The sequence below is a fragment of the Terrapene carolina genome, unplaced genomic scaffold (assembly GCF_002925995.2).
Source record: "Terrapene carolina triunguis isolate 2854851 unplaced genomic scaffold, T_m_triunguis-2.0 Scaffold231, whole genome shotgun sequence".
NCBI classification, from domain to species: domain Eukaryota; kingdom Metazoa; phylum Chordata; order Testudines; family Emydidae; genus Terrapene; species Terrapene triunguis.
In genome coordinates this window covers 16,993,287-17,014,320 of record NW_020664582.1, presented here as the reverse complement: position 1 = coordinate 17,014,320, position 21,034 = coordinate 16,993,287, and the positions used below count along the sequence as shown (strand labels likewise).

General features: G+C 43.7%; 1 protein-coding gene across 1 annotated transcript; it reads left to right on the top strand.

The window, feature by feature from the left end:
* The first annotated feature begins 1,040 nt into the window (after positions 1–1,040).
* On the top strand, positions 1,041–12,850 carry TRPV1 (transient receptor potential cation channel subfamily V member 1). The gene is made up of 15 exons (XM_024211218.1): positions 1,041–1,357; positions 1,982–2,148; positions 2,482–2,634; positions 3,150–3,290; positions 4,151–4,449; positions 5,110–5,286; positions 5,940–6,104; positions 6,389–6,484; positions 7,221–7,291; positions 8,060–8,225; positions 8,760–8,826; positions 9,319–9,635; positions 10,421–10,548; positions 11,931–12,046; positions 12,619–12,850. The coding sequence occupies exons 1-15, from the start codon at positions 1,041–1,043 to the stop codon at positions 12,768–12,770; spliced, it is 2,532 nt and encodes an 843-aa protein (XP_024066986.1). The 3' UTR covers positions 12,771–12,850.
* The last annotated feature ends 8,184 nt before the right edge of the window (positions 12,851–21,034 follow it).

Genomic DNA, 21,034 nt, shown 5'->3' with positions numbered 1-21,034 from the left:
GTTCACAGTAGGATACTGTAAAAATTATTTCATGAACAAAGTAAAAAAAATTATATAGATGAAGACATGAACAATGAAACCTCATGCTTCAGGGCATCAGTGGATTGCTGCAGGGGCGAAGAGGAAAATTTCTCTTCACACTACCAGATACTGCCTTGTTAGCGAGGTTTTCATTTTAGATATTGGTGTCTTCCAAGACAGGATAATAGAACCATACCAAATCAATGTGCCTGTGTAGTAATTTATACCTTTCCATAAGCCTTACAAGAGCTCCATGTGTCTTTGTTTCCTCTTCCTCCCCAGCATGCACAAGGACCTGACATCTGGCCCTGCAGTCTTTCCCTCCTGGCATGTATATATTTTTATTTGCTCCTGGCTTTGTAACACTCTGTAAGTCTGCCATATTATTTCCCAGTGTCTGCCAGGTACTGGCTAGTGGGGTAGGGGGAGAATCTCTATTGAGTTTCCTTCAAGACCTTACCCCTGATTCTTTTACTGTAAGTCAGAGCTTTGTGAGCCAGAAGAGGCTTGGTTTGTCTGTGAAGCAGAATACCAAGTCAGTGTTTATCACCAGAACGGTGGTGGCAGTTGAGCAATGTACCATCCTATAGCTGTTTGATGGGCTCGTATGAAATGAGTTGGAGGTGATGAGGTAATAGAATAGAAAAGAGACAGCCCCAGCCTTAAGTGAACAAGTGACCACATCACAAGAACCATGACCACGATTGGCACCAATTGGCCCCCTTATTGGTAATCTCAGCAGAATTCCTCTGAATTCCTCTCTTAACCCAAAGCAGTGGTTGGTCTCTCCAGATCAGGGATGAGGCACACAGGCCGAGCGGAGCAGTGAGTAGAAAGCGTATACTGCTGCTGTACCTGCTCTGGTAATACAGGATGGCAGCCAGCACCTTCACTTAAAAGAAAAAGAAAGCAACTCATTTTCTAACTGGTGAAGAATCATAACTGAAGCCAGACTAAGCTCCACATAGTTTATCAGGTGGCAGGATTAATGTCACTGGGTTCCCTGCAGCCTGCTGGCCATGTCATCCATCCTTGGAAAGATGAGGAAACTTGGCAGTTCTGATGTGGAGGACTCTGAAGTCACGGACGAGCACACAGATGGTGAGGATTCCATTCTGGGAACCCCTGAAAGCCTTCAGGGAAGCCAGAGCACAAAGGTACAGCAGCTGCCCAAAAGCAACATCTTCGCTAGACGAGGCCGCTTTGGGATGGGGGATAGCGATAAGAACATGGCGCCTATGGACTCCTTGTACCAGATGGACCACCTGGGGTCTGCTCCCATCATCAAGTTTAATATCAATATGGAAAGGACAAAAATACACAATCAATTTGCCAAGTAAGTTCCTGATATATTGGATATATATTATGACAGGGGTTGGGTTGCATAGCTCAGCATTTATCCATTGCACCACAGTATTTGATTTTACAGCAGATATTTCAGTATTTCCTATGCTTAAAGAACGGGAAGTATCCCAAATACTATGGACCATTTAATGACTATTGCCCATCCTGGAGTTCTATCTCTGAATGCAATCTACTCTCCAAATGAATCAATAGTGCCTCTAGGAATCAAACTCTTTGGTGTCTTACTCAAAATTAGTGGGCACCTTTGAAAATGTTGCCCTGTATCATTTAGCCAAAGCTATACAGTGAACCAGTGGTAGAGCTGGGATTAGAACTCAGAGGAGTTCTTGGCTCCCAGGAGCGTGATCAGATGTTAGACTTAGTTGCTTAATTAGATTTGAGTTCTTGTTCTTAACTTTTCACCAGTAAAAACATAATTTCACCAGTACATCTGCTTGTCTAAACCTTTATGATCTTACAGACGGTACAACTAATATATGTAATATTCACTAATGTGTGTGCCACTGAAAGCCAGTAATAGAAATATAATTGTCTGGTGGTTTTTAAGAGACTTGCTTAATCCTTACGTTTCAGTAACTAAATTTATCTTTGTCAGACTCCTATCTACCAATTCCATTGCAAGCTGCTCAGAAAAAGCTTTCAAGTTCTATGATTGCAGAAGGATCTTTGATGCTGTGGCTGAAGGTGACACAAGTGATCTGAATGACCTGCTGACCTATCTCCATGAGACCCGGAAGCATCTCACAGACAATGAGTTCAAAGGTACCTAGTAGTGTCAGATGCATCCAAAAGCCATTTCCCTCTTCCAGCAGCGTGGCTGATATTAAAAGATCAGCATGGTGTTTACTTAAATACACGGTAAGACATCGCAGGGGATTCTGCGTCATGCAGTAGTTTCCTATAGACTGGGCAATTCTCTATAAAGATGCTGGAAATTTCAGAAAAGTTTGAGAGGTTATTTGTGAAACCCTAAATGTCCCTGGGTTCTTCCATCCATTCAGAAGATCCCAGATCCCTTGTGATTACTGCATGCCTAGGTGTCAGAGGGCAGGTTTGTAATGCCCCTTTTTATAGCTGTAACCCTTTGTGTTACAGAGCCGGAAACTGGGAAAACCTGCTTATTGAAAGCCATGCTGAATCTGCATGATGGGAAGAACGATACCATTCCCCTGCTTCTGGAAATTGCAGAGAAGACCGGCAATCTGAAAGAGTTAGTTAATGCAGAATATACTGACAACTACTACAAGGGTAAGAGAGGCAGCTGGGAGAATGTCTGGCCTTGCCTGAGACTACGTCTGTATAGAAAGACTGGAGATAGGCTACACAGGACTGTCTGAGCCCTTTAGGCGTTTCTCTGAATGTAACCAAGAATGAAGCTCTGGTTCTAGGAAAGCAGAATCACAAACTGCCGGAGAGCCTGGCTATTAGTCAGCACTTGTGTTCCTGAAATACCTGGATCACATCGGCTATTTCTGCCAGTGACATGTTTGGTTAATGTGGTCTAATTTTCTTCCTCTTCTAGATGTACATTGGTGGGATAGGGTTGGGAGCACATTGGCAGGGGAGCAATGAAGCCTGCATTTGCTGCCTCTGTTGTCTCCATTCTGTTGATAAATAGAGCACTTCAGTCTCCAGGGCTGTTCAATTTGTCCCTTTTCACCAACATTGCATTAACCTCAGAAGAAGGAGCCTGTAGTGTCTGGCAGCTGTTTCTCTGTGTTATGTGAAGTGAGATTTCTGTGGTCTGATGAGTGTTTCCCTAGGTCAGACCGCTCTCCATATTGCCATCGAGAGGAGGAATATGTACTTGGTGAAGCTCTTGGTCCAAAATGGAGCAGACGTTCATGCGAGAGCCCACGGGGAGTTCTTCAGAAAAATCAAAGGGAAACCTGGCTTTTATTTTGGTAGGGAAAACAAGGAGCATGATACATGATTTCAGTCACTGATCAAGTAACCAAGAGAGTTGTCCCAAATGTGAGCTGTTCAAATACTCCTGATTATGGGGGACCAGATGACCCACAAATAGCAGAGGGGCTAATCCAACCTTCCCAAGTATTTCCCTAATGGGGGCTGGGATTACAAAGGAGCTAAGGCAGTTAGGCATGTATTTCCCATGGCTATTCAGTGCAAGATGGGTACCTAACCCCATTTGTCTTCAACTACCTCTGTATCTCTTGATGGGTTGTATCATTATTAAAGGCACTTTCTAGCCCTGCACTCAATATTTCTATAGCCATCTATTTTCAGTGGGAAGAGGATGTTATAATCCAAGCATAATTTTTTTTTTTCTGCCTAAAACTTCTTGTGTTTGGACCTGACACACTAAGTCTTCTTTGGGGGAAAACTCCCTTAACACATTCAGTCCTTTTAACCAAAATACATAGGGACCATTCAATGTGCATTTCTAATTTGAGAATTCTGGTTTGTTTTTGTTTTTTTCAACTCTTCATATGCTGGGTCCAGATAACCCCTGTGTATCGATCAGCAAGGTATGAACATGTTCACTAGTGAGTGAAATTCACCCATGTTTAGAGGGCCTGCACAAGTTTTATGCAGTGCTTAAGTCCCATAGGGAAATACAATTTTTACAATGAGACTACGATTTGGTACAGTATTTGATGGAGAACTGCTCACCCGTCTGGTCATGGTGGGAGGTTTCAGACTTGCAGAGGTTTCAGATTCTCCTTTGCTTTTAGGCTCATAAAGGTGACTTTTGTACATATGGTGAGTTTTCTGACCAGTGGTTCATGTTGCTTGCCATTAGGTGAACTGCCTCTTTCCCTGGCTGCCTGCACCAACCAGCTAGGTATTGTGAAATTCCTCCTCGAGAATCGGTATCATCCAGCCAATATAGCTGGCCAGGACTCTATGGGCAATACAGTTCTGCACGCCCTTGTGGAGATTGCAGATAACACCAAAGATAACACCAAGTTTGTAACAAAGGTGTATAACAACATTTTGATCCTTGGTGCCAAAATTAACCCGATGCTGAAGCTGGAAGAGATCACTAACAAGAAGGGACTGACTCCTTTAACCCTGGCTGCAAAGAAAGGGAAGATAGGGGTAGGTGGACACATACCTGTTACCCTTTCAAATGACACACAGTATAATCAAAACATTTACACTGGGTACATGTCATTACTTGCTGCCTGGGCCTAGTAGACTGAGATGGTGGAAAACTTTGCAGGACTTAATGCTGGAGTTTAAAAAGCAAAGCATTGGCATAATCTAGGTAATGTGTCCAGAGGGAGTCATGTAGTATCACTACACATATGTCAGCCTCGATGGAAACAGTAAAAGTGCCCTGGCTGCTCTCTCAGGTGGAGTAGGAAGTGCATCTTTGACTGGCTGACATGGCCAATTCCAAAACATTTCCCATTCACCAAGACAGTGACCTCAAAGGGATACAAAACAGGTGCCTCTAGATGTCTGCTTTAGGTTTGAGAGGCCAAAGATGGTCATGAATCTTAACTGGAAGAGTCCAGAGAGACACTTCTTTGTGCTACTGCATTAGCCCGTTTGCCACATTCATATTGCCCCAGAACCCAATGAGATCACTGGCTTTTGGATATTGCAAGCTGTGAGCTGTACAGTATCCTAATGGCTTGACATCAGTGCAGTTAAGCCAGGGAGGAATCTGACCTCCTGTGTTACTGAGAAACTGAGTAACAAAAAATCTACCATAGCTGAAATGTTGGTCACATATTCTTCTTTTATGATCAGATTTTCGCCTATATCCTTAGACGAGAGATCAAAGAGCCTGAGTGTAGGCATCTGTCTAGGAAGTTCACCGAATGGGCCTATGGACCCGTCCACTCATCTCTTTATGACCTGTCCTCCATAGACACGTGTGAGAAAAACTCAGTGCTTGAGATCATTGCGTATAGCAGCAAAACACCAGTGAGTATGAAACCTCCTCTACACTTTTTTACTGGGTTCAGTGGTCAGCTGTGTTCTGTATAGTGCATGTCTCTGAAGGTTTGCACCATTTTGCAGAGCTTTGTTACAAGTAAATAGTGATCAGGAACAGTGCTGAGTTGTAATTTCTTGGCACGAGTCTATGCACTGACATTCCTTTTGCCCACCTGACTGTGGAAGTTAATCCCAGGACTCTTTATTGCAAATATTCCCCTTTGGCTTGAAGCCAGCAGTACTGTTCACAGGAGTGCTCGCTCAGACAAGTAAGGGTACAGTCATACCATTCAGCAAGCCTCTGTGTTGTATGTCATTCCCTGGCACTCCTTTGGGCTCCTGAGAGAAACATTTTAGTTAGAGCAGGGGACTGGGAGACAGGCCTCCTGGCTTCTTCTTCTCAGCTCTGCTCCTAACTCACTGAGCAACCCTGGACAAATCATTCTACTTTAGTTTCCCTATCTGTGAAACTGGGATAATGACACTTCCCTGCCTTCCGGGGATTGGAGAATGTGTTCGCTGGGGATGAAATGAGATTTCATTTACTGTTTGCAAAGACCTTTGGCAGGTGCTCTCTCATCTTATGTGTGTATTGGCTTCTTTGGGACTCGCATTCCTTCTCTCTCTCATCCCCCTCGCAGAATCGCCATGAGATGCTACTGGTAGAGCCCCTGAACAGGCTGCTGCAGGACAAGTGGGACCGATTCGTCAAACGCCTATTTTACTTCAACTTCTTTGTTTATGCTATGCACATTATCATACTCACCCTGGCCGCCTACTTCAGACCTGTGGAGAAACATGGAAAGGTACTTCACTGGTCATGTTCATCAGTGTGACCACCCCGGGGATGAATTCCCAGGCCTGCCTGTCATGTTATTGGTGCCAGAGCTTAAAAGGTTCTTCCTTCTTTCCCGAGTGAGGGGGAGAAAAAGCACAGAGGAAGGATTCCTCCTCCAGCCCCCTCCTTGGAGAATGGAGGAAGCAGTGCTTTTAGGGACCAATCCTAGGGAAGCCAAGCACTTTCAACTGTCAGCTGACAGGTCCTTTTCCATCTTCAGCTGTGCTGATCCTTTGCTCCTGTGTTATGCAGCCTCCCTTCAAATTTGAATACACCACCGAGGAGTGTTTTCGTATCATTGGAGAGATCCTGAGTGTGCTGGGAGGTCTCTATTTCTTTTTCAGAGGGGTAAGAGCTTTGAAATTTCTCCTTAGAGCCATGTGGATAGGTGGGAGCCAAAAATAGGTGCCCCCCTTGATTTGGGCGAGCTGCTATTAGAGTCCATCCCTCACTCGAAAGCTACAGATGGCCAGGAGCTGTCAGGTTTCTACTGAGTTACAAAGCTAAGGTGCAGTTGCCTGTCGTCCTACTGTATGAGAGGGAAGGCCCTACAAAGTCTAGGAGTGCCTGAGCACAGATACAAACCTAGGCAAGGCTTAAGGGGGTATTGAATATAGCCAGGGCCTGCACCATTAAGGACTTTAGAGATCATCAGTGCTGTTTTAAACACAAACTGCTACTGTATGGTGGCCAATGTAAAGAACACACAGCAAGTATAATGTGATCACAGTTGCTCAAACCAGTGAGCAAATGGGCTGCTGCTCCCACACAAGCTGCAGGCTCCAGAGTAGTGCTACACTGAGGGGATAACCATAATTGAGGCTCCTGCTTACTGGAATGTGTGTTGCTTTTGAGAGGTTCTTGTGGGCTAACTTAGGGTGAGCTGTTTCCCTTTTCCCGGCTTGGACCCAGCTCAGCAGACCTTCCCAGCACTTAGAGGGGCAGTGGTTGCAGCAGCATTTCCAAGAATTTTGACCCAGATAACGGTCAGCACTTAGATACAGAGTGATGGGTCCCTGGGAAGATTCACAGTGGAAATGTACTTGCCAACCTGAAACTGGCCTTTCGTCTCCCTTTTTTGCAGATACAATATTTCCTGCAGAGGCGGCCCTCGTTGAAGACTCTGCTAGCTGACAGTTACAGTGAGGTTCTTTTGTAAGCTTCTCAGCAACTTCTTTCTTTGCGTTTGAATGTGGCATTTAGGAGCCTGAGGGACTCATGGCCTTGGCTTGAGCCAGGCATTGCATGTGCGGGCTTTGAAATAAGCACAGTGCTTTTCATCCCCCAGTTCTCCTAGCACTTTACACAGGTGGCTCCAGGTCATAACCCTCATTTACAGGTGGGGAAGGTGAGGTGCTGAGAGGTTAACTGTCTGGGTCCCGCAGCAGAGCCAGGAATTGATCCCAGGACTCTTGACTTGCAGTCCAGTGCCCTGTGCACTGGGTCATGCTGAAACCTCTCTTGTCCCCAATGGTACCTTCCGCTTTATGCTATTGGAACCCTCTGCCTTCCCCAGTCGGAAGGCTGCTACACAGGGCAGCTCCCTGAACTGCTGCCAGTTCTGTGGTGAAAGAGAGGGAGTGCCAGAGAGAGTAGCACTCGAGGACAACAGAGAATTGTGGCTTGTCTTGCTGACATCCTGCAAGGCAGAAGAACAACAGCTGGGTTGGAGAAACAGGGGTATGCGGGAAACTCGGGAGTTATTAAGGGGAGAGGAATTGTGGAGGGTGCAGAAGACAAGTGAAGCGTGAAAGGAAAGAATCTTTCAAGGGATGGAGTTTGGCCTAGGAGGACATGTCTGTCCAGATGGGTTCTAATGTGCTTTTGGGGAGTTCCTGAGTCCACTGCGTATGCCTTCATCCCTCCTTTCTTGCCTGCCTGGGAGGATCTGCACTCTATGCTTGGACCATGCTTGTCTTTCAGCTTTGTCCACTCACTGTTCCTGTTGAGTTCAGTGGTGCTGTACTTCTGTGGCCAGGAACTCTATGTGGCATCCATGGTGTTCTCCTTGGCCCTGGGCTGGGCTAACATGCTGTACTACACCCGAGGCTTCCAGCAGATGGGAATTTACTCTGTCATGATTGAGAAGGTCAGTCTAGGGAGCAGCTGGCAAGCACTGCTGAATTTTCACAGGCCTGGAAAGTACCATCACCGACAACCTTGCGGTTTAAACCAGGGAGAGCAGCTTTGTTTTCACCTTCGGGGGGGAAATCTACTCACTGTTGCCAGCGAGTCTGAAAAGGCTCATGTCAGTTAACTCTACTCTCCTCGATTATCTTCAGGCCTTCTCCACAAAGAAGTCTGACCTCTTCATGTGGTCTAGCCAAGTAGTCTATAGAGGGGGAAAAAGAACCACACTGTCTTAGCTTGATTCACACATGAAAGGTTGAAAATATATTTGGCATTAGATATATTGCATATGCATCTAATAGGTTTTATGAATAATGCAAAGGAAATGTTCTCTATATTGAAAGCCAGTACTCGGAAACTCAGTCATGGTGTAAGGCAAGAGCAGTGGGTTCACATTGTATAGTTCCTTCTTGGAGCCAAATCAGGACTTTCCACCACTCTTGGTTGCAGTTTGTATTAGATTCCTATAAAATGTTCTGTTTCCATGTTGCAGATGATCCTGAGGGATTTATGTCGCTTCATGTTTGTCTACCTAGTATTTCTCTTGGGATTTTCTACAGGTAATGTCACCCTGGGAGTTATTTTTTCTTAGAGAATCAATGAGATTTAGCAAAAATTATCTTTTCAGTTAATTTAGAATTCCCTTTACCAACTAGAAACTAAGAAATCTACATCACGCCCCCGTACAAAATCTCTACCTCCATACAAAAATAAAGAATACTACTACTTAGTATTTATATGGGTTTTTTTACCATAGATCTCAAAGTGGCTGGCCAAGCAGCATTATTCCCATTTCACAGATGGAGAAACTGAGACACCACATTTTCAAGTAATCTCTAATTTTGGATGCCTCCATGTTGGGTGCCCAACTTTAGAATCCTGGGGACTGATTTTTCAGAGCTTCTGACTCCCCACAACTCCACCTGCAGTCAATGGCCATCAATATATTGTGTCTAATCAGATACATCTTTGCAATTTTTCATTGTTTTCAAAATGAGCATGGTTTCTGAGTATCTTTTTCTTGTATACATGGCTCCTCCCATTTGCAACAGCTGTGGTGACTCTGATTGAAGATGACTATGAGGGACATGAAAATGACAGCTGTCTCTGCACCCGATCAGGCCAGCTGAAGTGTGGCCGCACGTCATACAACAGTCTGTATTACACCTGCCTGGAGCTGTTCAAGTTCACCATTGGCATGGGAGATCTAGAGTTCACCGAGAACTACAGGTTTAAGTCTGTCTTTGTCATCCTGTTGGTCCTCTACGTCATCCTCACCTACATTCTCCTGCTCAACATGCTGATTGCGCTGATGGGGGAAACTGTGAACAAGATCGCACAAGAGAGTAAGAGCATCTGGAAACTCCAGGTTTGTCGATCCCCCCCAAGGGTTCTGGTCTTCATGTTGGAACTAGAAAGAGAACTTGGGGGATAAGTGCTTTAAGGGGAATCTGGAGGGATTGGTATGTTTCTAAACTTGCAGATTTTCATGTCTTTCATAGATTCAAGGACTGGAAGGGACCTCGAGAGGTCATCGAGTCCAGTCCTCTGCCCTCATGTCAGGACCAAATACCGTCTAGACCATCCCTGATAGAAAGACTGTGATAGATAAATGTCTATCTTTTGATTCCTTACCCACGGGCACAAGCCTGTATGACTGTCCTTGGTCCCTTTCCTCATCTGGTGTATGATGCACTGTTTAAGCAGATGTTCTTGGTATACACTGAATATTTCACAGATGTTTGCAGTTTAAGAAAATAAATATTTTTATTATTAGACAATAACAGAGTCAAAAAGCTGAAGGCATTTAGGCTCTTGACACTGGAAAACCATGATCAGAATACGAAAAGATAGAGATTATGCATTGGAGGAAAGCAAGTGCCTTCTGCCAGGTTTGCAGATAATGCCATGTCAGCTTTTGTGTACGAAAAGAAACCCTGTAGTTCTGACTACATAACAGTAATCATCTATCATTTTAAAAGACACACTTCTAGAGAAATTGTATGATTTGTGGTTGGTGTGATCATTGCCCTAGGCTGACAATGCAGGTGAAAGTTCGGGGATTCTTGTTTTATAAAGAAAGGACTCGACATTTGTATAAATATAGTTACATGCCAGCTGTTCCCCACTCCCTTTGCTTTTTTCAATTGGTAGAGAGCCATCACCATCTTGAATATCGAAAATAGCTACCTGAACTGTATGATAAACTCATTCCGATCCGGGAAGCGAGTCTTAGTGGGAACCACACCTGATGACAAGGACGATTACAGATGGTGTTTCAGGTAACCTGGTTTTATCTTAAATAGATAATCTTTTACAGAAACACATCTACAGGCCTGGGATGGCTCAATAACTGGTAATGAGATGTAGAGCTTTTAAACTTAGGGTGACCAAAAATTACACTAAGTGATGGTTGTTCAGTGGCGTGAGTGAAATGGGTTCTTAGTCCAATTTGCAATAGACTTGGTCCAGCCTGTGGGGTCTGAGATGCCAGAATGCCAAGCAGACCTTCTATATTAAAATAGCAGCATTATGTCCCCTCATCGCTGTCAGTCTCAAAGCAGCATCATAGCTCAACTGATAATGAACAGATACTGCAGCTGAGCCTTTTTCTTTCCATATCTGATTCTATGTTGCTTTACTTCTTGGGCCACTGGGACACAAATTTCTCAGTGTGGAGAATCCTGGCCAGAGTGTAGAGATTGAGTATCTGACCTATGCAAGAGGGACATCTATGGCATTCCCCTGCCAAACCATGAAGCATTGGCAGAACTGTTACACAGCAGGCCTGCGATAGCCCAAACTCTTCCTTGTATGGTGATTGGCCAGTGGATCTGCATAGTCATGGATTCACCAGCCCACAGCCAATCCTCTGCCCTGGGACACAGGGACAGAGTGTGACTATGGAATCCCTTGGTGTTTCTCTGCATAGTATGATATAAATTTAATTGGCCTGGTCTACACTACCCCCCCACTTCGGACTAAGGTACGCAAATTCAGCTACGTTAATAACGTAGCTGAATTCGAAGTACCTTAGTCCGAACTTACCGCGGGTCCAGACGCGGCAGGAAGGCTCCCCCGTCGATGCCGCATACTCCGCTTGCCGAGCTGGAGTACCGGCGTCGACGGCGAGCACTTCCGGGATCGATCCGGGGCACTTCCGGGATCGATCCGGGATCGATTTATTGCGTCTTAACCAGACGCGATAAATCGATCCCAGAACATCGATTGCCTGCCGCCGGACCCTACTGTAAGTGTAGACGTACCCATTGAGTCAGGTAGGTTTCTCCTCAGGTGAATGTTACAGAATTCTTTATGGGCAGTTGCCTTAGTCCTCAGGGTGAGAGTGGCCTTTTGCAAATATCCAGTAGATGGTGAATTTTATTTGGTATATTAGGGACTTTAATACAGAACATTAAAGCCACAGGGAGATTAGGCCAGCAGCATTCTGCAACACTTCACTTCACAAAAATTCTAGGATTATTGCTGTGAACCTTGAGTAGTAATTACTATTCTACAAGAACTATCTGAGTAGCTTGTTCACACAGGGAACTGGTTCCGTAACAAAGTTATACTGTGCGTACGGTCCTCGAGACTCTAGATCCTTTTCTGGAGAATAAATTAGATCCCCTTCAACATGAAATCACTTTTGTTCTCTCTCCAGAGTCGATGAGGTGAACTGGTCCACATGGAACACTAATCTGGGCATAATCAACGAGGAGCCCGGATACAGCATGGGCTTGAAGCGAAACTCAAGTTTTTCTTTTAAGTCTAGCAGAGGTGAGGAATCCAGGCATGAAAACCCTCTGGTTCTTCCCATATTCTGACAGTATTAGACTATACATTTGGTTATAGAGGCAGCATAATGTAGTGCAAGTTTATACATCTCTCAGTGAAACTTCGAATAGCTACATGAACTGCTGTTCAATGAACACAGTGGGCAAAAGGATTAAAACGAACTAACCCTTTATTCATTTTGCAGTTTTATTCTTTGGAATTCTTTAGCTCCCTCCAATTCCTCACTCTGGATGTTTGCATGGTGTGTAATGAGCGGCACACCTTGGTGAGCTGGGTAGAGATGGCAGCAGTGTACCCTAGGAGCCACCCTGTGATGCCCCAACCCCACAGTGCAGTAGCTCACTAATCGGCGCAGAAGAACCCCAGTTCATAGATCAGTGGGTGTACTTGTCAGCTTAAAAGAATGGAAAACTGACAGAAGAATAAAACTCTTAGAAGAATAAAATCTTCACTTGTGCTTTATATTTATGTCAGCTTCCCTCTGTGTTGGAAACCAGGAATATTCTGGTCTGTTTCTATAGGAAAAAAACATTAATAGCCACTTTGCTTATAAGTTTCAGGGAAAAACTGGAAGACCTTGGTTCCACTTTTGAGAGATGGGAGCAGGCGAGAGGAGGCACAGAAACAGCCAGAAGAAGCCAAGTTAAAACCCATTTTGGAACATGATTATGAGCCTGACGACTCTGGGGCAAGGAAGTCTGTGTAGTTTTTGTTTTTGTTGTTGAATACAATTGTTCTTAAGAAGAAGGTTAATTATAAGTGTACTGTCTGTGTTCACAGACAATGGACTTGGAGCCCTTTATGAGAATAGGGCATTATTGCAAAAGGACTGAGGAAGTTACTGTATGTAATGACTCGTTAAACATGCTAAGTAAACAGCTTGTTAGTTAAGACCATGTTTCCATAGTTATTTCCAACATAAGTCTGCCAAAAATTGGTCATTATGCCTCTGTTACTGGTTAGGTATTTATCTCCAGATGAACCACACTAGAAGGCTCTCTTGAGCTTTGTACATCACACATGCTGATTAAAAGCAGGAAATAAACTTGAGTATTTTTGCTCACAAGGAGTTTTCCTCACCTCCCAGTGGAAAAACTACAGACGGCCTAGACCTTGAGGTTTCCTACCTGGCCCCAAACAAGAGACACAAAAGTCTCTGCTGGATTTCACTGCTTGCTCCCCATCTCCACATCCTAACTGACCCTGGGAAGGCTTCTCAACTGCTTGGTGGAATGCTCTATAGCAGTCTTCTGCCTGTGGGGCTTGTCTGGGATAGAGAGAATGTCACAGCTTCTAACACAGGTACTCAGGCTGCAGTAAGCTCGATTTAAGTTTTCAGTCATCACACAGTCTGTAGCCTTGATATAGAAATATGGTTTTATTGAATAGGTTTTATCTTAATCTTTACCATACCCCAAAATTATAGCAATCACTGTTGTTTTGGTTATTGGATACAATCTATTATCAACTCCCTGAGAAACAAACAGTCACCAAAAACTAACATCTATTATGCTAGTACAGGTATGAAATATCAGCGGGTATGATTTGTAAAACACTGCATGGATACAAAATGTGTATCTGCGGATATAAATCAGTATCTGTGTAGCTGCGCAGTGCCCCGCACTGGCAGCTCCTCCAGCATGGCCACTGGGGTGGGCACCTGTGGGCAGGGAGTCCCATGGGCAGGGCTGGGGGCAGTTTTCTGATAGGCTTGTCTGAGCTCCTTGACTTTCACGCAGCACTGCTCTGAGTCCCTATTGTGGCTTCTCTCCATCATGCCCTTGGAGATTTTTTCAAAAGTCTTGGCATTTCGTCTTCTTGAACGAAGTTCTGCTAGCACTGAATCCTCTCCCCATATAGCGATCAGATCCAGTACCTCCCGTACGGTCCATGCTGGTGCTCTTTTTCGATTATCGGCCTGCATGGTTACCTGTGCTGATGAGCTCTCTGTGGTCACCTGTGCTCTCCTGTGCTGGGCAAACAGGAAATAAAATTCAAATGTTCGCGGGGCTTTTCCTGTCTACCTGGCCAGTGCATCCGAGTTCAGATTGCTGTTCAGAGCGGTCACAATGGTGCACTGTGGGATAGCTCCCGGAGGTCAATACCATCGAATTGCGGCCACACTAACCCTAATTCGAAATGACAATATCGATTTCGGCACTACTCTGCTCATTGGGGAGGAGTACAGAAATCGATTTTAAGAGCCCTTTCTTTCAAAATAAATGGCTTCGTTGTGTGGACGGGTGCAGGGTTAATTCAATTTAACGCTGCTAAATTCGAATTAAACTCATAGTGTAGACCAGGCCTAAGCTACTACTAACCATACCATGTGATCACTCCTTTTCTGCTATGGGCCCTATTCAGCAGAAATTAATTTTCTACAAGTTCTGGCCATGAAAACTCTACTGGCTTCAACTTGACACCTTTGCACACTAATTCTGATTCAGTAAGTAAAACCTCTATGTGCTGTGAATTGCTTACTTCATCTTTCTTTAGCCTCATCCAATAAATTGTTTCAGAAAATGAAGGTGTGTCTCTCCTAGTGTAGGGATGGTAACTCCTCTGGAAGATGTGTTGATCCTCCAATGGACAGAACACAATGACGTACTTGTACAGGGAAGGGTTGACCTAATATACACGAGGAAACCTTAAAGGCAAATACATAGCGCAATAGTACATGTCTACTCTAAGAACAGATATTCCCAGGCTCTGCATCGTGATATTCCCAAATAGCTAAGCAGACATTCTAGCCAGCATGGGCACAGGAAGGGGAGTAAGAGGAGGAGAGTGGTTTGTAATAAATTTTCTTTTCCCCCTTTGGTTGTCTTTGGGAGTTACCATTGAACTTTGACACAATATTTTCCATGGCCCACAGCTGTTTTCTGATAACAGGATAATCATGTGTAAAATCCAGATCAATTCCATGGCCTCGGGGAGCCTCTTTAATGTAAAATTTGTATATTGTGGTCATTGAATAGGATCCTATGACGTTACCTTGTTCTTGTTGGAAATCCAATTATTAAATCTAAAATCCATGTATCACCTGACAATTATATTTCTGTTATGTAGTCTCTTCAGTGGGTATTTACCTCAGTGGAGTTGTATTTAATTGCACCTTATGTGGTTACACCTTAAATACTTAGTCATTTGCACCCAGTTAAATAAATGCCAACTAAAATCATCCCTTATTTTAAAGTGGCTGCAGGTAACGTGACTGGACCATGATTATCACCACGACTGATGATAACTGCCTACAAGTATTTGAAGGGTGGAAACAAACAAGGGAGAAGAACTGTTCTGAGATTAAATTAAGACATAGAAAATTTAGGCTGAATGCTATGAAAAACTTCCTCATGGTGTGCTCCATTAGGCTGTAACATCGTCTCGCAAGGGAAACGATAGAAGCGCCATAACTCAAGACATTTTAAATTAGGCTGGAAAAGGTATTAGAAAATAGCTGGTAGGGAACAATCTTATATTGCCTAAGGGATGGACTAAATGAGCCAATGGAACTTTTCGCTCTCTAATGTGTCTATGATTCTGTGAAAAACCACATCATCATTAATAATAATACCTAGCAATTCAATAGCCCTTTACACCTACACAGCGCTGTAAAAACATTAGCCAATTAATATCTAAGAAGATCAGCTGAAAATTCCAAGGTTACACAATCATTGTGTAAGTGGGGGAGTGGTTTCACTATTGTGGGGAACTTTTCTGGCTTATACACTACCCCACTGAAATTGGCTATTGAAAGGATCTGAGTCGTCGCTCCCCCTCATTTTACCGAGGCCTGCCTGACCTCGAGAGCTCCCCTTCCACTCTCCTGTATGGCAGAGTCCTTGTAATCCCGACAAGGCTGGGCCCAGGATTCCTAGGTGACCAACCCCGAATCTTATTGTGGTCATTTAGGACAGGGGCTAGGGTGCTTCCACTCCAGGGTACTCTCTCTGCTCTGGACACGTCCCTGACCCACTGATCATTGCATACAGTTCAAAGCAAATGCAATTTATTAAACAGAAACCAATTAAAAAAAAATAAGGAAAAAATGGGAAAGGTTAAAGGAAAACACATAACCCCGGCACAGGGACACCACAAACAGCCGTCTCTGGAATGTCAGGGCAGTTCACAGTCCGTTCCTCACATGTCCCAGGCCCTGGCAGTGCTGCAGGTCAGACACTTGCTCTGGTGATGGCCACATGCCCTCAGGCACTACTAGATAGCAGGGCCCTTCTCCCCAGTACCAACTAGAATCATAGAATATCAGGGTTGGAAGGGACCTCAGGAGGTCATCTAGTCCAACCCCCTGCTCAAAGCAGGACCAATCCCCAGACAGATTTTTACTCCAGTGTCCTAAATGGCCCCCTCAAGGATTGAACTCACAACCCTGGATTTAGCAGGCCAATGCTCAAACCACTGAGCTATCCCTCCTCCCCCACATCAGGGTTATGATCCCCCTTCAAGTTCGGCCTGCAAGGCCTCTTGGCTGGGGGCGTCTCCCTGCCCAGCAACCCCCTCACTTTGCCCAGCTGCTCAGCGCACCTGGCTCCAGCCCGCGCTCCACTCTGCCAACGCGCTGCTGCTCTGCCTCCAGCTCAGCTCTCTGGGCTGCTCCCCGGCTCAGCTCAGGCTCCTGCTCTCGCCTTCCCTCAGCCCCACTCTGGCCTAGGCAGCTCCAGCTCACACAGAGGACGGGACCCCCAACCTCCTGACTCCTTCATTGGCCTGCCTGCTCTGTCAATCAGGCTGACCTAGAACGTTGGCCTCTCCCCATTGGCCCTGAGAATTGTTAGTCTCAGGGTCCTGATTTCATAGATTCATAGATTCTAGGACTGGAAGGGACCTCGAGAGGTCATCGAGTCCAGTCCCCTGCCCGCATGGCAGGACCAAATACTGTCTAGACCATCCCTGATAGACATTGGCCCTTCCCCTTTCTTCTGGTACTGGGAGGTGACCAACCAAAAAAACCCCACTGAGTGTCAGTAAGGGACCAACAGTCCCCTTACAATGGTAAATTTCAGAATGAAGATACACCCCACCCTCACTATAAATTCTACACCATGGGCATTTTTAGAATTAACAAAACTCTAAAGTGAAAAGAAAACTCCTTTGCCAAGCCATCCTCTTCAGACAACGCAAACTAGCATTTTTCCATTCCTCACTAAGCCAGGTGGCTCCATGGCCTTTACCGGTTTTAAATGTTAGTCAACTGATGGGCAGCAAGAGATAACAAACCTACCCAATTAGGGAATTCAAAGGAAGTCTCCCAGTGGCTCACTCAGTATTCAGCCTGTCTCAGCTAGAAGGAAGTCATTCTTTTCAAATCTGATGCAGTAGGTTTAGCCCAGGCATTTCCTTTTACTCCAAAGGGGGAATGCACATAGGAAATCACACAAAGCAAAAGGATTACTCAGCTGCCTGATATTAGCATGCAGTTAGTCAGAGATGAAAAACCAGTAGTGTATAAATGGGGTGGAGGGAGGTCCAGAGAGGCATCTAATGATAAAATAATTTTGGACTGCGTGGGACCAAAGGTACAGGAGCATTATATTTTTAGAGAAAGTGTTATTAGAATCTGGTCATTCAAGCAGAGTCAAGTGTACAGATTGTTATTAGAGAGACAAGGTGAGTGAGGTAATATCTTTTCTTGGACCAACTTCTGTTGGTGAGAGAGACAAGCTTTGAGCCACACAGAGCTCTCAAAAGCTTGTCTCTCTCTCATCAACAGAAGTTGGTCCAAGAAAAGATATTATCTCACCCACCTTGTCTCTCTAATATCCCGGGATGGACACGGCTACAGCTACACTGCATATAGTTTGTTATTGTCATTCTTCTGGTTACAGTCACTGCATTTAAGAATCTCAGAAATACTAATTATTCAGGGATCTGTTGTGCTTTACACTTGAAATCAGATGAAACATACCAAAACAAGCTAAATCCAGATTTTTAGCATTCATCAAAGTTCTTCTCCCCACCCTTCTCCATGTAAAAAATGCCACATGGTTGTAGATGTTTAACAGAACCCCAAATAGGAGGCTGATAAAGCTGAAAAACAGCATTTGTGAGAAAGTCAAGGGCAATTTAGAAGTCTTTTATTTTCTATTAATTGGTTTGCTTTATTTTCACTCCCCGTGTATTGTTTCTCTATTCACCCTAGTATGGCAGCTGAATGCAAAGTCAATATCTGGTATAAGCTACAGCCAATCATTCCATGTGTCATTTATTTGGATACTGAACACCTTGCATGTATATTTTTAGGAAGTAGATTGTTGGTATCAGGTTTGGGTTGGATATTTTGTCCCTAGGATCATCTCTGCACCAAGTTCTTGAGAAACTCTGTCCAGCCAATCGAAAGAGCAAACTATATTGATAGTGCTTTTTATTTATGGACTATTGAAACATCATTCAGGAGGATCCCAAAGAATTTACAAAGTGTATGGACAGATTTACAAATTAACAAATTATTTCATACACCAGACCATTGCACCCACTTCTCCAAATAAAGGAACTTGCTATAAAGTTTATGAAGGTCTGATAACACAATCTTTGCTCACTCTCTGTGAAAAGGTTACTGTAATCTCTTTGGCAGGAATGTTACTAATGTTTTAAAGCAGTGTAACTGGTAATCCCGAAAGGGATTTAAGGGTGAGAGTGGACAGCAAATTATACATAAATTTGCAATATATTATGGCATCAAAAAGGGCAATGTAATTTTGGGCTAGATACCCTGAGGTGTCATATTGGAGAGCAAGGAGATAGTAGTCCCTTCTCAATACATCTCTGCTGTGACTGCACCTGGGATACTGCATTCAGAGCCAGGTCCCTCATTACCAGAAAGATACTGAAAACTGAAGTGAGTTCAGAGAAGGGCAACAGAAATTTTGAGGAGACTCTTGAGGGACCGATTTGCAAGGACAAAAGAAAGGAGTTAATTAACTATAATTTAGCTAAACACTGATTAAGGCAAATATAATCTACACCAAAAAGAGAGAAAATAATTCACATAATAAAAGTAGCTTCAATGAGGCGTAATAGGATTAAATTTAAATAAGGAAATGTAGCCTGTAAATATCATGTAATTCTGATATGTGTATACCGATAATGTACACTCCATTAGTCTGTGGAATTAATTACTTGTGGAAATGGTGGAAACTCCATCTTTCAGCACATTTAAGCAAATATTTTTACTGTTGTCACATCTATGGTTGCATGGGATGCACAGGTTTAATTTCTCACAGCTTTGGTGAACCAAAATCAGTGGATTTGGTTTGAACCTGCTGATGTTCACCTGCAATTATTCATATATTCCAAGGCCAAAAGGGACCATTGTGATCACCTCTCTGACCTCCTATACAACACAGGCCACAGAACTTCCTCAAAATAATTCCTAGGTCCAATCTTTTAGACAAAAATCCAATCTTGATTTTTAAATTGTCAGTGATAAGAGTATCCACCACGATTATGTGAGCTCAAAAACAAAGAAAAACTTTGTTGCAGTTATTTCCACAAAGGGCCTTTATTGGGTGCAGTTGTTATGAGAAATGAGTGTACCAGGTATGATGAATTCTGTGCAGATTTTAACTTTCAGTTTGAAACATGAAACCAGGTAAGTTTTTCTTGGCTTCAGATTTCAACCAAAAAGTTTTTACAGCTCTAACCAACTTTTCATAGTAGAAGGACCATTCCAAAGATGTAGGGGGAAGGTGTGTATGTGGAGGGCTGCCACAAAGACAGGCATTTTATTATCTCCAAAGCAATTGCATTATCAATTGAAACTGAGATTATTGTCATTTCTGAAGTACCCACCCCTAGTTTTGGTAATCATCATCAAAAGGCTGCTTGAGTCAAATGATAGCAGACTCACTCCGGAGAAAAAGCAGCAGACAGCAAGGCGGGGCACATCCTGCTTGTGTGTGGCACAATCCCCTGAGCACTTGAATATTGCTCAATTCTTGACTTTTGCCAAACATACAAAAAATGAACACCACAGTGAAGGTTTACCAGGAGTACAGAGTCATGTTGTAACAGCTCAGGAACTCCCCCAGCCAAAGCTGTGATCTGGTGCATTGCATGTCAGATTTGGGCTATCCAAATCTAGCTGATGCTTTGAAAGTCTGATTAAATTGCCTCTCATAACCACATCTGATGAACAGTTTTGGGGAGTAGTTAAATATGTTTTAAAAATCTAAGGAAAACAATGGGAGGTACTTGCCTAAGTGATTTGTTTTTATTTGTCCCTGAAATAGAAGCACCCAAAAAGCTTGAGGCCAAATTTTCAAAAGCATGCATTCAGATTTAATTGCATATGCACAGACCCTGATTTACACATGCATATGGGTTTCACCATAAATTGCAGTTTCCATCTGCACAAGCTGAGTGCACATAAAAATTTGCATGTGATTCAACATGCACACTTTTAAATATTGGCCCTTGATGTCTGGTGAATGGTATGACATTTCTCCCACAGATCAGGCTAAGGAAGTACACTTTATTTATTTACTCAATAATGCTCAAAATGTGCTAAGTGCTGGACAGACATATAGGAAGACACAAGTTCAGCCCTAACTAGCAAACAATCGAAAAAGACAAAAAACAGACAAAGGAGAAAGGGAAGCACCTTGCAAGCAGCAGATTTGTCAGGGTGATGATTGGTACAAGTCTTGTTAATTCCATGTTGTTCTTTTTATGACGTGAGGACAGAGGGAATGGTGGGTGTATGCAGGGGGGGGAGTTAATAAGAACAAAGAACTAGGAAAAAAAAGAAAAACAGGATTAACCGTTTAACTGCTGTCATCATTTTTTATGTATTTATTATTATTATCCTCAGTTTATTCAGTTCCCAGCCAGTGCTTGGTGGAGCGAGGGTTAAAAACAACTTGAAGTCAAATTCTGGTGCCACAAATGTCAATGGGATTTTTACCACTGATTTCTATTGATACAGGATTTGGCCATCTGTGTCTGAGCATGGGA